At 40.2% G+C, this 17,356-nt stretch overlaps 1 protein-coding gene across 2 annotated transcripts in view; it reads left to right on the forward strand.

The window, feature by feature from the left end:
- The window catches only part of UTP20 (UTP20 small subunit processome component), a 124,038-nt gene extending 109,110 nt beyond the window's left edge, over window positions 1–14,928 (forward strand). Inside the window, exons 57-62 of one of the 2 annotated variants that reach the window (XM_060194234.1) lie at window positions 240–424; window positions 8,211–8,282; window positions 8,991–9,248; window positions 9,934–10,060; window positions 12,331–12,476; window positions 13,381–14,928. In XM_060194234.1, coding sequence (XP_060050217.1) covers window positions 240–424; window positions 8,211–8,282; window positions 8,991–9,248; window positions 9,934–10,060; window positions 12,331–12,476; window positions 13,381–13,536 — 944 coding nt within the window. In that variant the 3' untranslated portion in view covers window positions 13,537–14,928. Of the gene's footprint in view, window positions 1–239; window positions 425–8,210; window positions 8,283–8,990; window positions 9,249–9,933; window positions 10,117–10,188; window positions 10,725–12,330; window positions 12,477–13,380 lie in introns of those variants that run through there. The other variant, XM_060194235.1, reaches the window with a different exon arrangement.
- The last annotated feature ends 2,428 nt before the right edge of the window (window positions 14,929–17,356 follow it).

Consider the following 17,356-nt stretch of genomic DNA (forward strand, 5'->3'; position numbering starts at 1 on the left):
GGTTGGGGTCTTGCTCTCTTATCTCACTTGGTTTTCTGTTCATTCCTGATGTCTTACCATCTCACTCTCCTCAGCTCCTTCAGATCTTCCTTCTGAGAATCAGGGACTATTGTGTTCAGTTTTGACTTCCATATACTAGCAGATAACAGATTGTTGGTAAATGCCGGAATTAGTCAGACTTGCCATCAAGGCACCAAAGCAGCTATGAGATGTTTGAGGGTGTGTTTTGGTTTCCTTAGGTCATGTGCACTCACACCTGAGACATCCACATAACTGGGTGTGGCTCACCGCAGCCCAAATATTTGGGCTGCTTTTTGCCTCCTGCCAGCCAGAGGAGCTGATTAGAAAGTGGAGTGCCAAAAAGAAAAAGAAATTCTCAGGACCTGTAGCCATTGGGTTCTTAACAACTGACCTCCACCAAAAGGTAAGGCTTCTCATAAGACCTTCCCCATCATCTGTGTGAATTGAATGTTCATTCTGGTTTGTGTATAATTTCAGGGTTAGTCCCAGCTGGGAGAAATTCTTCCAGCCTGATGTCCATGTGAAACTGCAGGAAGAGGGTCTCCCTCAAACCCAAGGTTCTTCTAAAGTAATTGGTAATTTGCTTACCATCTTCCATTGTTTGTGTTGTAACAACATTGCGAAGTTGGATAAATATTATCTTCCTGCCTCCTTCACAACCTTGTTGGACACTAAATGAGGTCACTTTTTTATGAAAATGTTAATGACTTATTATCTTATATTTGTCCCTGATTTCCTAGGACCTAACCACAACTCCAGGGCTCATAGTGAGAACTCCATAAATACTGCAAGAGAAGAAAAGGAAATATATGAATGTTGCCATTTTTTTTTCGTTTTTTTATTAATTTCTTTATTGGGGAATTAATGTTTTACATTCCACAGTAAATACAATAGTTTGTACATGCATAACATTTCCCTGTTTTCCATATAACAATACAACCGCCACTAGGTCCTCTGTCATCCTTCTTGGATCTGTACTCTTCCACCCACCCACCCGAGTCTTTTACTTTGGTGTAATACGCCAATTCCAGTTCAGGTTCTACTTGTGTTTTCTTTTCTGATCTTGTTTTTCAACTTCTCCCTGAGAGTGAGATCATCCCATATTCATCCTTCTGTTTCTGACTTATTTCACTTAACATGAATTTTTCAAGGTCCGTCCAAGATCAGCTGAAAACAGTGAAGTCACCATTTTTTACAGCTGAGTAGTATCCCATTGTGTATATACCACAACTTGCTCAGCCACTCATCTGTTGGACACTTGGGTTGCTTCCAGGTTTTGGCTATTAGAAATTGTGCTGCCAAAAACATATGTGTACACAGATCTTTTGGATGGATGTGTTGGGTTCTTTAGGATATATCCCCAGGAGAAGAATTGCAGGATCATAGGGTAGGTCCATTTCTAGCCTTCTGAGTTCTCCAGACTGTTCTCCACAGAGGTTGGACCAATTGACATTCCCTCTAGCAGTGCAGGAGGGTTCCTTTGACCACACAACCTCTCCAGCAATTGCTGCTGTTACCTTTTCTGATGTATGATATTCTCACAGGAGTGAAGTGGTATCTCATTGTTGTCTTTATTTGCATTTCTCTGACAATGAGAGACTTGGAACATTTTTTTCATGTGTTTCTTGGCCTTTTGGATCTCTTCTGTGGTGAATATTCTGTCCATGTCCTCCCCCCCATTTTTGGATTGGGTTATTTGTTTTCTTGTTGTTGAGATTTACAAGTTCTTTATATATTCTGGTTATTAGCCTTTTGTCTGATGTATGGCATGTAAAGATCTTCTCTCATTCTGTGAGGGGTCTCTTAGTTTGGGTAGTGGTTTCTTTTGCTGTGCAGAAGCTTTTTATTTTGATGTAGTCCCATAGGTTTATGCTTGCCTTAGTCTTCTTTGTAATTGGATTCGTTTCATTGAAGATGTCTTTAAAATGTATGCAGAAAAGAGTTCTGCCAATATTTTCCTCTATAACTGATAGTTTGTGGTCTAACACCCAAGTCGTTGATCCACTTGGAATTTACTTTTGTATTTGCTGAAATATAGTGGTTAGGTTTCATTCTTCTGCATGTTTAAACCCATTGTTTCCAACACCATTTGTTGAAGAGACTGCTTTCCCCATTTAGTAGTCTGGGCACCTTTGTCAAAGACTAGATGTCCATAGGTGTGGGGCTTACTGCTGGGTCTCAATTCTATTCCACTGGTCAGTATGTCTATTCATGATCCAGTACCAAGCAGTTTTGTTGACAATGGCCCTATAATACAATTTGAGATCTAGGAGTGTGATGCCTTTCATTCTTTTTTCTCAAGATTGTTTTCGCAATTCTAGGTCTTTTCTGGTTCCAGATAAACATTTGTAGCATTTGTTCTATTCTCCTAAAAAATGTGCTTGGGATCTTGCTGGGGATAGCATTAAATTTGTAGATGGCTCTGGGTAGTATATTCATTTTGATGTTGTTAATTCTTCCAACCCTTGAACATGGAATGTCTTTCCACTTCTTTTGTGTCTTTTTCAATTTCCTTAAGTAGTGACTCAATTTTCAGTATACAAGTCTTTAATTTCTTTGCTTAGGTTTATCCCTAGATATTTTGTTGTTATAGTAAAAGGAAATGATTTCTGGATTTCAATTTCTTCTAACTTAGTGTTTGCATAGAGGAATGCCTGTTGTTAAAATTTTGGAAGGCTCTTGCCGGGCCAGCTGGCTTCACGGGCAGGTAATAGAGACGCGGAGACAACGGCTGGGCAGGGAAGCTGTATTTCTTTATTCAGGAACAACGACTCATAAACTAAACCAAACTAATCACCAAACAGAACTCTGCTGTCTCTTTGCGGCGGCGCAAGCACTCTCTCTTACTCTGCAACTCAGGAACCCTCTCCAACTCTGGAACTCTTCAACTTTGTCACTCTGGAACTCTGGCGGGGTTCCTAGGGGCGGGGCCAAGCGGGCCCACGAAATTAGCAGGCCTGATCTAATTCTCTTGGCAGGGGAGAACTAGAACCCAATGTAAAGCATACAACAATTCCCCCTTTTCTTTTAACTAAATGGCTACAGTATCAAGGAAGGGTGTGGGGTGAACAGAAACCTATATGGTACAGGCATTTTTATAAAAAGAAACTGGCACAAACTGAACTTTATCAGCTTAAAAAAAAAAACATTTCTTGCCTCTGGGGGGCTACTTGCCTCGACGGGCATTTGCATGGGGGTGGGTAACAGCCTAGAGTCCCAAAGGCAGCAGGCTGCAATTTACTTACTATGAAACAAAACTTGTTATTAGCATATCTACTGCACGATCTAACGTTTCTAATAGAGAAGGAATTTGAGACTTTTACATAGCAACGTCTTTTTAACCTTTTGTTACACCCATTCAAGATGGAGTCAGGAAAGGAAACCTCAGGCATGAGAATAATTAGCATAGCCATTGTGCGATCTACCATTTCTAATAGAGAAGGTAATGGAGAGTTTTACATATCAACAAGTCTATTTAGCCTTTTGTTTAGACCAACTTAGTTAAAATATATTGTTAACTAATTTTTACCTCAGACTTTAAATGTAAGTTAATTTTTATCTTTATGAGAATTACGTTGAAAACCTTTTTCATTTAACTTTGACTAGTAAGAATTTAGCCTTAAAGTTACTATTTACCAAACTTTAAACATACACATAAACATGGTCATTAATACACTAGGAGAGAAACCTTTGTTACGAAGACATGTCATTTTAAACACGAATTTAAATCTGTACTGTCTTAGTTGTTGGGGGGGGGGGGGGTTCACCATCCGGAGGTGGCTTCCCACACAGCTTTACTTCTAGGAATTGCAGGTTGTGATCTCTGCACAAATCTCTGTGTACTCCAGCTTGTCTGCCTTCAGACCGGACCGGCAGCTGGAGATCTCGTGTGCCCAGTTTCGGCAGGGAGCCTGGGGGTCCGGGAGGCCCGGGATCGTTCCAGAATTCATAGCACGAGGGCAGGCGGGCCAGTTTTGTAGAAGGCGTGGGCCTAGGTGCCCAGGGGTGGCGGCCATGATAGGCCGCCGCGGCCCTGCCCCATGGCCCTGCCATGTCTGCTGCCCTGCTCGCAGTGGCCGAGCAGTGTGGAGGGATCACATGTCCAGTGCCCTGCGGCACGAGGTGGAGAGCCGGCTCCTGTGGGCTGGCCTCGGGCTCTAGCGTGTTGGCATCGGGCTCCAGCATGTTGGCGTCGGGCTCTAGCGTGTTGGCATTGGGCTCTTGTGTGGTGGCATCGGGCTCCTGTGGGCTGTGGGGCTGCGGGTGCGGTGCGCGGAGTTGTCTGGGCGCAGCCGGCTGGCTGGCTGTTTAACCAGGTGGAAACAGCAGCTCCGCGCCTCGCCTCTTGCCCGCTGGCTCTTCCCGCTGGCTGTTCTGAGTTCGCCCGAGCGAGTGGAAACCACAGAGTGGTCCAGAGATAAATGTTCCAGAAATAGCAAAACAGTCTCGTGAAGAAAGAGCAGAGGCCTTTGGAGATCTGTTCACAAGCAGAAGAGAAGGCCATAGTACATAGGTAGCCAAATTGTCTTTACTTATCTGAGAGATGCGCAGGTCAGGTCCACGTGGGCGCCATTTGTTGTTAAAATTTCGGAAGGCTCTTGCCGGCCGCGCTAGCTTCACGGGCGGGTAACAGAGACGCGGAGACAACGGCTGGGCAGGGAAGCTGTATTTCTTTATTCAGGAACAACAATTCATAAACTAAGACAAACTAATCACCAAACAGAACTCGGCTGTCTCTTTGCGGTGGCGCAAGCACTCTCTCTTACTCTGCAACTCAGGAACCCTCTCCAACTCTGGAACTCTTCAACTTTGTCACTCTGGAACTCTGGCAGGGTTCCTTGGGGCGGGGCCAAGCGGGCCCGCAAAATTAGCAGGCCTGATCTAATTCTCTTGGCGGGGGAGAACTAGAACCCAATGTAAAGCATACAACAAATGCCACTGACTTTTGAATGTTAATTTTGCAGCCTGACACCTTACTGTATTGCTTGATGATATCCAAAATAATTGCTAGACTCCTTAAGTTTTTCTATGTATATTATCATGTCATCTGCAAATAGGGAAAGTTTGACTTCTCTTGCAATCTGTATGCCTTTAATTCCTTGCTCCTGCCTGATTGCTATGGCAAGAACTTCCAACACTATGTTGAATAGTAATGGTGATAGTGGGCAGCCCTATCTAGTACCTGATCTGAGGGGAAATGCTTCCACTATCTTCAGGAATTTTTCCATCTATTCCCATTTTTTGTAGTGTTTTAATCATAAAGGAATGTTGGATTTTGTCAAAGGCTTTCTCTGCATCAGTTGATATGACAATGTGGTTTTTGGTCTTGCTTTTCTTGATGTGGTGGATAACGTTGATTGATTTACGGGTATTACACCAACCTTGCATGCCTAGAATAAACCCCACCTGAATATAATGGACAATCTTTTTAATATACTGCTGTATCTGATTGGCTAGAATTTTGTTCAATATTTTAGCATCTATTTTCATCAGAGGTATTGGTCTGTAGTTTTCTTTTTTTGGTTGTGTCCCTGTCTGCTTTTGGTATCAAAGTGATGTTGGCTTCGAAGCTGGAATGGAGTATTCCAGTGTCTTCAATTTTCTTGAAGACTTTTAAAAGTACAGGTATTCGTTCTTTGAAGGATTTGTAAAATTCATTTGTAAAACCATCTGGTCCAGGACTTTTATTTTGGGGGAGATTTTTGATAACTGTTTCAATTTCATTGGCTGTGATGGGCCTGTTCATGTTATCCACTTCCTCTTGACTTAGTTTTGGAAGTTGGTAGGTATCTAGGAAATCTTCCATTTCTTCCAGGTTCTCTAGCTTGGTGGCATATAGTTGTTCATAGAAGCCTCGCATGATATGTTGAATTTCTGCGGTGTCTGTTGTGATATCTCCTCTTTCATTTACTATCTGATTTATTTGGGTCTTCTCCCTTTTTTGTTTTGAGTCTGGCTAAAAGGTTTGTTGATTTTGTTCAGTCTTTCAAAGAACCAACATTTACTTTCGTTGATCTTTTGTATGGTTTTCTTATTTTCAGTGTTATGATTTCTGCCCCCTAAGTTTAGTGATTTCTGTCCTTCTGGTTGCCTTAGAGTTCTTTTGTTGTTCTTCTTCTAGGTCTTTAAGATGTGCAATCAGGTTGTTTATTTGTGCTTTTTCTTGTTTCTGTGTGCTTTTATGGCTATGAATTTCCCTCTCAGTACTGCCTTAGCTGTGTCCTAAATATTTCGATAGCTTGTGTCTTCATTTTCATTGAAACATTTTGATTTCTTCCTTAATTTCCTCTTTGACCCAGTAGTTGTTAAGTCATGTACTGTTGAGCTTCCACATTTTGGGACTATTACTAATCTTTTGTTGATTGTTAAGTATTAGTTTAATTCCACTGTGGTCTGAGCAGATGCTTGGGATGATTTCAATGCTCTTGAATTTGTTGATGCTGTCTTTGTGGCCTAACATATGGTCTACCCATGTGGATTTGAGTAAAATGTGTATTCCAGTTTCTTGGGATGAATAACTGAAAATTTCCAATAGTTCTAGTTTATCGCCTCATTTAGTTCCCTTTTGTCTTTATTAATTTTCTGCCTGGATGATGTGTCAAGTTGAGAGAGTGGGGTGTTGAAGTCGCCTACTATGACTGTGTTGCAGTATTAATATATTGCTGTAGCTCTTTCAGTCGATGTTTGATGTATTTACATGGCTTCTCATTGGGTGCATAGATGTTAATAATTGTTAAGTCCTCTTAACTGACTGATCCAGTGAGCATTAAGTAGTGTCCATTCGTATCATTTTTTAGTCTATCGTGTCAGATAAGAGAATAGCGGTTCCTGCCCTTTTTTGTGGACCTTTGGCCTGTATGATAGTTTTCCATCCTTTCACTTTAAGTCTGTGTTTGTCTTGTTGAGTTAGGTGGGTTTTCTGTAGACAGCATATTGTTGATTTCTTCTTCTTACATATTATGTTAGGAGGCCCATTTCTCAGTACTTTTCAAATTACTGATCACTGTTGCCTGGTTTGACTTGTGTTTGAGTATGGTAATTAAAGGGTTCACAATTGTGGAAGTTAACAGTTGTTTCAGTAGTGTATTTTAATCCCTGACTTTGGAGCTCAGTGGCTTAAACGCTTCTTTTGTGCTTTTTCTTCCCTGTAGGCTATGGGAGCCTGAGGGCTTTTAAACTATAAGTAGGCTTCTTAGCTTAATTACTGACTCCTGACCAAGGGATAAAGCAGGGTGTGGCACAGATAATCCAGTGGTTATGCAAAGATGCCCTGATGCCCTACCACTATGCCACTAAGGTATAGGTCTTCTTCTGAGTTTCCTGGTTAGTTCTCTGTCCCCTGGTGTCAGCACAGGGCCTCCCTGCCTCTGCTCCAGATTCTGAGGGCAGTAGCAGTGGAGACTCTGAGTTGCACTTGGTGAGTCTCAGGGGTGTCCTCTCCCCTTCAGCCGTCACCTTGTTGGTGGAACAGACTGGGGATGGTGCCTCAACTGATAAACTGCCAGACTGTTACAAGCCTTCCAATCTCTCCCTAGGCTCCTCTCTGTCCATGAGCCACATGTGTTTGCACTCACCGGTGATTTGGTGGGTTCCTGAAGTCGTTCTAGTCCTGTCTTGTTTTGGTCCCAGGTCGTCTCCTTTGGTATTCCTAGTTGACCTGGGAAAGGAGAGAAAAACAACTGCTGCTTGTAACCCTGCCTCCGAATGTTGCCATTTTTCTACTGATGATCTATAAGATTATTTATTTATTTATGGCACCAGGGTTATCACTGGTACCTGCATGATTCTACTATTCCCTGCTGGCTTTTTCTTTCTTTCATAGAGGTGAGATACTTAGAGCACTGGTCTGTGCTCTTGAAGCTTTCTCCCTGCACATGGGGTCTGGGAACTTGAACCTGGATTCTTAGGCATGATAATGTATATGCTCTGCTGGATCCACCACAATCTGACCCCAGTGTAAGAGGTTACTTATTAACTGTATTTCCCTAAAGCATGAAAGTATCTCAAACAGATGGAAGGGAGCAGTTGCACGATTTCTGGTCATGAATTTTTACTCTCCAGGTCTTCATAGGTAGTCATTGTGAACAAAACTTAATACCTTTATTGTATAATTATAATTACTCAGATTTTTTTTCAATAATCAGTAATACCCTGTATTGTATCTGCCAATATCCATTTTCTTCCCACAGATGAAAAGTATCTCTCTAGCATCTTGTCATCAATTGCATTCCAAATTCTTGGATGAGTCTCTAGGAGAACAGGTAAATGTTGTAATCCTTTTAGGTTTATTTTATTTATTTATTCCCTTTTGTTGCCCTATTGTTTTGTTGTTGTAGTTATTACTGTTACTATTGGTGTCATCATTGTTGTATAGGACAGAGAGAAATAGAGAGAGGAGGGGAAGATAAAGTTAAACACCTGCAGACCTGCTTCATGAACACTTGTGAAGTCACTCCCCTGCAGTTGTGGAACCAGAGGCTCGAACCGGGATCCTTAAGCTGGCCCTTGCGCTTTGCACCACCTGCACTTAGCCTTGCTATGCTACCGCCCGACTGCCATTATTTATTTATTTTTATCAGAGCACTGCACAGCTCTGTCTTATGGTAGCGTGTTTGTGGGGGGATTAAACCATGGAGCTTCAGGCATGGAAATCTTTTGCATAGCCATATAGCATAGCCATCCCACACACAACATATATAGTCCTTTTAGAAGAAACCTATTCTGCCTCTAATCTGGAGTAAACTGAGATTGGTAGGTATTTTAATAATGTTTTCTTGATGATGATGTTTCTTGCTCTTTATTTTAAAAGGCAGAACAAGTTCAGAACTGGAATGGAATATCTATTAAATACTATAATATCCAGTTTCTTTGCTTTTATTTTCTAATTGTAAATGTCTGTTCCTGGCCGTATTTACTTGAAGAAACAAAGCCTGATTCCTCCTGTTTCTCTGATTTTTTTTTTTTTTAAGGTTGTAAAGAATTTGTTGTTCATAGCCAAAGTCTTATATTTACTGGCACCTAATTCAGAGGATAAACAAGGTGAGTTAAAAGAAAGATTAGGAAATGGAGAAACTCAAAAAGCCTGTGCAGAGAATACAGACTCTGAGCAAGAAGAGAATGAAGAGGAAGAAGAGCACAGCAACCCGGCCACACTACTGTGGCTAATCCTGAAGTTATCTCGGATAGCAAAGCTGGAGGCTTCTTACTCACCTAGAAACCCCTTAAAGGTATGATGACTATGTTAAATAACTGAAAATAGTCATTAAGAATAATGTATGTGGGGGCTAGGCGGTGGCTGCTCACTTGGTAAAGCACACACACTACAGTGCACAAGAACCCAGGATCAAGTCTCTGGTTCCCACCTGCAAGGAAAAAAAGCTTCACAAGTGGTGAAATAGAGCTATAGGTGTTTCTCTGTCTCTCCCTATCTCCTCCCACACCCTCAATTTCTCTGTCACTATCGTATAATAAATTTTAAAAATTCATTAGCACAAGGGAGGAAGGGAGAACCAGAACATCACTCTGGCATATGTGACGCAAGGGATTGAACTCAGAACCTCATGCTTGAGGGCCTAGTGCTTTATCAACTTCGCCACTTCCAGACCACATTACTTTATTCATTTATATGTGGTGGGGTGGGGGGAAGAGAACCAGCACATCACTCAGACTCATGCATTGTCTGGGATCAAATACAGGACTTCATACCTGCGAGTCCAGTGCATTCATTCATCCACTGTAATACCTCCCTGACCACAGTGGTTTTTGTTTGTTTTAGTGGTGGTAGTGACCCTCTCAAGAAGCTTTTCCTTTTGAATATAAAAGTAAAACATAGATAGCTGGGACCCTGGTTTTGAAATTAATGCTTCAGGTTTAAGAGAAGTGGTTCAAATGAAAAGTGCCCTGTACTTTCAGAGAACGTGCATCTTGAAGTTTCTTGGAGCTGTCGCCTTGGATCTTGGAGTTGATAGAGTGAAGCCGTATCTCCAAGTCATCATAGCTCCATTGTTCCGAGAATTGAACAGTACTTATTCGGATCAGGGTAACCATATCCTCTTTTCTGTTTATGTGGCCCTTAGCACTGATACCTGACTTCAAGTTTCTTCCTTTCATCTTCCCTCACTTCCTGCAAGTTTAAGGGAGAAAATTTGTAAGGTGTCAGGACATGAGCAGACATATAGGATGTGTTTATCTGATATTTGACTGCTCTCTCCTATGCTTCCTTATGTCTAAGTGTATTATTCTTGAACATGGGCTAAATATTTAAAGAAAAACTATAGCTTAGTATAGTTCTGAGCCTCATAGAGCTGTAAAGAATAAAATGTAATTACATTTTTCAAGTATAAGGTGTATATGCATTATCCTTTTTGTCTGAAGTAGCTTTTAGTTTAAGAAATATTTTAATTTTTAAATTTTTATTTTTTTCTCACCTGGTATATTTCCTCATTTGTCATGATAATGGAAAAAGAATTGGGAGTGGAAAACAGGGAAAGAAAGTAAATGAGTTAAGGAAAACAAATGATACAAATGTCAAAACAAGTTGTTTTAGTCTTACAATCTTGAAAAGTTACCTTGCTTTCCAGATCAGACTTGGCTGTCATCAGTCAGCATTTTCTAAACACCCAGGGGGGCCAGGTGTGGCACACCCCCATTAAGCACACATAGTTTTAAGTGCAAGTAGCTAGCAAGGATCTAGGTTTGAGCCCCCCATATCCCCACCTGCAAGGGAGAAGTGAAGAAGCAGGTCTGCGGGTCTCTCTCTTTCTCCTTCTCTGTCTCCTCTCTCAATTTCTCTCTGTCCTACCTAATAAAAAGTAAAAAATGGCCACCAGAAGCAATGGATTTGTTGTGCTAGCACTGAGCCCCTAGTTCTTGGCAGCCACTGGGGCATTCATTAGTAGAAAATACCTGGTTCTTTTCCCTGTCTTCAAGAATCTTGCAGACTAGGTGCCCTATTCTGAATTCTTATAAAATTAAATGTAAAAATCTGTGGGTTATTTGCATTTGAGAGAGGAAGCAAAAGGGTGGGGAAGCACACAGTTTTTTCTTCAGCTTCAAAGGGGTCTTGAGTCCAAAAAAATAAAAAAGGCTTTTGACTAAAACTAAGACTTTATGACTGGTAACTTGAAAGGCTTTTGACTAAAACTAAGACTTTATGACTGGTAACTTGAAGATAGACTTGAGAAATTCCCTTTTCTTCTATCTGTGAAGAATTGAATAGGCTATATTTTTGTCAAATTTGTTGATTCCTTTATCTTAAGGATTCTGCAACAGGCTTCATGGTCTGTAATCTGGCTATGGTGGGAGTTTTGTCATTTTGTTGTTGTTTTCCACCAGCCTTGTCACTTAAGCTTAGTACCTGCTCCTGGTTGCCATGTTTTCTTTCTTCTAAATAGAGGGTGACAGAAAAGGAAAGGGAGACAGAGAGAGGAGAGACACCACACCACTATTCCATTGCTCATAGTTTTGAAACTTGCCTCTTATGGTTACCTGGGGCTTAAACCTGGCTCCTTGTGCATGTGCTCTACAGAATCAGCCACCTGCCAGCCCCAGTCTGATCTCTTGCTGCATCCTGGATGGAGGTTTAGATTGCTGTCAGTGCTGGGTGGTGGCACCATAGGTAAAGCATACACACTACCATGAGCAAAGACTCAGGTTTTAGCCCTCACCTGCAGGGGAATATAAGTGGTGAAGCAGTGCTACAGGTTCCTTTCTCCTCCTCCCCCATTCCATTTCTCTCTGACTTATTGAGAATGAGGAGAGGAGGCCAGGGTATAAGGTTCAAAAGTCTCAGGTTCAATCCTTTATACCACCATAAACCAAAGCTGAGCAGTGCTCCGGTTAAAAAAATAATAATAAGGGACCAGGTGGTGGCACACCTGGTTGCATGCACATATTACAATGTGCAAAGACTCAGGTTCAAGCCCCCAGTCCCCACCTGCAGGGGGAAAGCTTTGCAAGTGGTGAAGCATTGCTGCAGGTGTCTCTCTGTCTCTTTCTGCCATTCCCTTCCCTGTCAATTTCTGGCTGTCTATCCAATAAGTAAAGATAAAGAAAAAAAGAAATTTTAAAAAGATAATAAAAAAAGTTTAAAAAAGTAAAATAATAAAATAAAAAGGGGAGAAGGGTTAGTTGCTATATGCTTTTCTCATCTCAAAATACAGAGGCTAGATTTAATCTCTCCTCCATGAAGAAGTAATAAGTGATAGTGCCACAAGAGTTTAAATTATATCTGTTGATTTCTGCTGATGTTCAGACAAATGTGTTTTTCTCCTACATAGCTGTCTCTGATTATCATTCTCTGCAATTTAGATCCTTCACTGAAGAATCTATCCCAGGAAATCATAGAACTACTCAAAAAGCTTGTTGGACTTGAGAGCTTCTCATTATCCTTTGCCTCAGTACAGAAACAGGCGAATGAGAAGAGGGCACTTCGGAAAAAGAGGAAGGCTCTGGAGGTAACTTTGATTTCTGAAAATGCAGATACGGGGTCTGAGATATAGCTTACACAGCCCAGTCTCAAGCCTTGGCCTCACCTGGAAGGTAATGTAGCCAGGGGGTGAGGAGTAGCTTCAGTGCTGAGATCTGTCTCTCCCCTTGCCTTATTTCTGGGAAAGTGGCTCAGAGCAGTGAAGAAGGAAATAGACACACACACACACACACACACACACACACACACACACACACACACACACACACACACACACACACACATATGCACGCACGCACGCACAACTCCAGTTCATCTGGTGTGTGGACTAGGCCTAATAATTTCCTATCTAGGGGTATCCATGTATGATTTCTTGGGGGAAAAAGTTTGAGAGATAATGGAGACATTACAGCTAGAACTCCAGATTTCCTTATCTTTCTCTTTTATTTTTATTTAGTTAATAGAGATAGCCAGAAATCAAGAGGAAAGGGGATATGGAGGGGGAGGGGACATTCCTGCAGACCTGCTTCACCACTTGTGAAGCTTTCCTCCTATAGGAGGGGACTGGGGGCTTGAACCTGGGTCCTTGCACATTGTCATATGCTCAGTCAGATGCACCACCATCTGGTCCCCAAGATTTTCTTAAATGGCATGTATTACATTCTTGGGCTAGAGGGATAATAGCACTGCACCAGCACATCAGATTTGCAGGCCTGAGGCCCCAGGTTCAATCCCCAGTACCACCATATGACAGAACTGAGCAGTGCTGTATTCTCTCTCATGAAAACAGACATGTCTTTAAGAAGTAAAGGACTATATTCCATTCGTGATGTTTAAAGGTGGACAAAATTGTACATTTCTGCTTTTGATTTTTATTGATTTAACATTTACTTTTAAAGTAAACTTTGTTATTCTCCCCCCCCCCCCCCCAGTTTGTAACTAATCCTGATATTGCTGCCAAGAAAAAGCTGAAGAAACACAAAAATAAAAGTGAAGCAAAGAAGAGAAAGATAGAATTCTTACGTCCAGGCTATAAGGCCAAGAGACAGAAGACCCACAGCCTAAAAGATTTGGCAATGGTGGAGTAAAGAGCTCACTGTGCTGATACACTTGGTGTCATAACTCCAAAACACGAACTTTCTGATATATTCTGCTGATCTGAAATCATGGCAGATTTATTTAAGTTAGCCTTTGGTAAAAATTGTATATTAGACAGTTTAATATAGTCATGCGGATATTTTTATAATTAAAAAAGTCATACTCCTGTTGTATCTTCCTGTGTATAATGCATATGAGTACTAGTAGTAATGTTATTACTTATCTTATTTTTGTAACAAACAGTGCTCACCTCTGGCTTAAGATGATGCTGGGGATTGAACCTGAGACCTCAAGCACCTCAGGTCTTTTGCATTATCATTATGCTATCTCCTCAACCCAGTGATAGTGTTAAGTGTATTTATATACTTTAAGAAAATGTAGACGTTAAGACAAAAGCAAGCAAATGACTAATCCTTAACCTTTATGGAGAAAATGATAAAAGTATACTCAAAGACATTAAGATCTGCAGAAATGGAAGACTATAATGATGTCTGTCATAAGATACTATTTCTTCCCAGGTTCCTATTAGTTCAATGCATAATTCATTTAGAGTACTTTTATATTAGCCCAAGAAACTAATTCTAAAATGTATATAGAAAGTAGTTAAGAATAACCACTATGGGCAGGGGAGACAGCATAATGGTTATGCAAACAAACTCTGATGCCTAAGGCTCCTAAACCCCAGGTTCAATCCCCTGCACCACCATAAGCCAGAGCTGAGCAGTGCTCTGGTGTTTCTCTCTTCTGCATTTCTCTTAAAAATAGAATAAATAAAGTACATAAAGCAATGTACTCTCAAGCATGAGATCCCAAGTTCAGTCCCTGGCATTGCATGTGTCAGAATAATGCTCTGATTCTCTCTCACTAATAAAAATTGCTGGACAAGTAGGTTTTATTGTATCAACTATATTTGATAATTTTTGTATCATTTCTATATTTGACACCAATAATTAATTAAGGAGATGTAAATATTGAAATGAAATTCAACTTGAATTCTTCATATTATAGAGACTGGCAAAAAAAAAAAATGCTGACAAGCAAGCATGGTAAAACAATGGCAACTTTTTTTATTTTCCTTTTTGGAAGATTAATGGTTTACAGTTGACAGTGAAATACTTTTAAGATGCATAACATTTCCCAGTTTTCCATGTAATAATTCAACTCCCACTAGGTCCTCCTCTGCCATCATGTTCCAGAACCTGAACCCTCCCCCCCACCCTAGTCTTTTACTTTTGTGCACAATGGCAACTCTTATATACCACACTTGTAAACAACTTGGTATTACCTCATTCAACCTCATGGGTGTCTTTGTCCTTAACTTCACTCTATACTTTGTGTGGAAGCTGTGTTTCTTCACACTGAGGTGTAGAGGGCGAGAAAAATATATATACACAACACTGAAACTTCCTTCGATTGGGAGTTGGTGGTGTAGGGACACGCTTAAACTTGGTTCTCATACATGATGAAACGGTGCACTATCCAAATGATTTTACCAGACCAGTAGTAGTACTTTTCAAAAAGTGATTTATCATCAGTTTACACAACTATGAGTATAGCCTCGTGCCTCAATGAATGTATATACCACAGTAAGTCCACTATCAAACTGAGTTCTCCTTAAGCCATCCTTCTCACACCTCCCCCTTGAGTAATCATTTTATTGTCAGAACTGAAGTTATTTTTGTTGAGTTTTGCTAATTTGATTTTTTTGTCTCATTTCACTTAATATAATCACCTCAAGTTCCATCTGTTGTAGCAAAAGGCAAACTTGTTTTTTAAAAGGTGCATAGTACCTCAAAATAGAGCTGCTGGACCATAATGAGTTCTATTTGTAGTATTTTGAGGTATCCCCTTGCTGTTTCCCATAGTCTACACTAATTACCAATTGTACTCGAGTTCTCCACACTGCCAATGTGTTTTAAAAAATCTTTTCATATTTTATATTTTCCCATTTTCAAGCTTCTCACAATATTGATATTTACTGTATAAATATCAACATTCAAACTCCCCATTCCTGCAAGACAAGGGCCCTATCATCCTTTAAACTGTGTTCAAATTAGTGTTGTATACACTCTATTTATTCCTATCCTAGTCTTAGCAATAACTATCAGGATCACAACCATGCAAGTGTGGACTTTGTTCAGTTTCACATGCCAGCTACTCAAAACAAGGGTTAACACTGGGTAGCTATTGCCTACTGGGGCTTCATCTCCTCATACTTCCATATTCTTAGTGTTCCTGGAACTGCTGGCTAGTACTTAATCACTTGGATCCAACTCCTTAAGGCCAGACTTAATGCCACAAGCCAGAACATTGCAGTACTCTATGCTCCTAGATGGTAAATATATAATCTACTATTTGAACCAAGAAAATACCATGAGGTGCTATAATGTACCAAATACCATACTAGATCCTAGGGCTACCCATATGAAATGTAGTCTATCAGGAGTGACTTGGACGCTGAAACTGCTATGTAATAGTAGTAGGATGTGTACTGGAAAATGAAGGCAGAGTAAAAAGTCTTATAGGGGGGTCAAGTGGTAGCACAGTAGGTTAACCATACATGGCACAAAAAGTCCTACAAGTAAAATAAATGCTGGATACCATTTATTAGAGCCAAGAGAGTGAGCAAATGTGTTAAGAAACCAGGCCAACAGCTGAAGGACAGTGACAGTAGTGTTCTGAGACTGAGGGACACAAATGGTTAATTTTTTTTTAATGTTGGCTGTCCAACTTTTTTTTTTTTAAAAAAAAAAACATGTTGGGAAGCTAGCATATTGGTTATACAGACTTACGTGCTTGAGGCTTCAAGGTCCCAGGTTCTATCCTAGGCACCGTCGTAAGTCAGAGCTGAGCAGTGCTCCAGTTTAAAAAAAAAGTTACTATGAGCTATACTTATTTCTGTCTTACTATATCTAATCCTGTGATGAAGTAGTTAACTGAAAAGATTCTTAAAACAGAACTGTTTTCTAAACTTAATCTGACAGCCTAACAGTAAACCTAATTTTAATTTTATTTTAGAGATGTATTTACTATTTTGAGAGAGATCAGGAAAAGGTTCAGTCCTAAGATGATAATGATTGAGACAAACCTGAGGCATCACACATGCACAGCATGCACTCCATCAAGACACTCCCCAGCCACAAACCTAGTTTAAAAGTGAATATTTAATTTCTTCCAAAAGAATATTTTTACCTTTCCAATTACAAGTAGATAAATGAAAAATAATGAAGATGTCTTTCCTGATATTTTTAAATTTCTTCAAAATGTTTTTCTTTTGAGTTTTTATTGTATCATAAATTCCATCAAACATAAATAACCCTTTACTACCTTTCCTACTATGGACATAAGTTTAGAAATTATTTTAAAATGTACTATCTACTTCAATTAATGTCTTATATAAGGAGTTAGGCTGTCTATGTTGCTGATACATTTAAACTGGTCAGACCAGCTTCTGACCCAAAAGTCTCTCTCTGAACTTTGTTCACCTGTTCTACCTACATCACAAGGCTTATGTAAAGATTGACTAGGTCAATACATGTATATGTATTTTTAAAACACCACAAAGTATTACGACAAAATTACAGGTAATCCAATACAGTTGACCACCCAAATAATTATTTGAACTTTGTACCTATAATCAAGTTCTTTTTTCCTAGATGAAGCTAGTTAAATAATTATTAAGCAAGTGAATACAGTAATGTCCACACTATGCCTACCCTACTGAATCTGATCTTTGGAAAAACTTACACTTTAGTGGGGGGGGGGGGGGTCTGAGTTAAGATGTTTTACCAGTGTTTATACAAACAAGCT

The sequence above is a fragment of the Erinaceus europaeus genome, chromosome 7 (assembly GCF_950295315.1).
Source record: "Erinaceus europaeus chromosome 7, mEriEur2.1, whole genome shotgun sequence".
Taxonomy (NCBI): Eukaryota; Metazoa; Chordata; class Mammalia; order Eulipotyphla; family Erinaceidae; genus Erinaceus; species Erinaceus europaeus.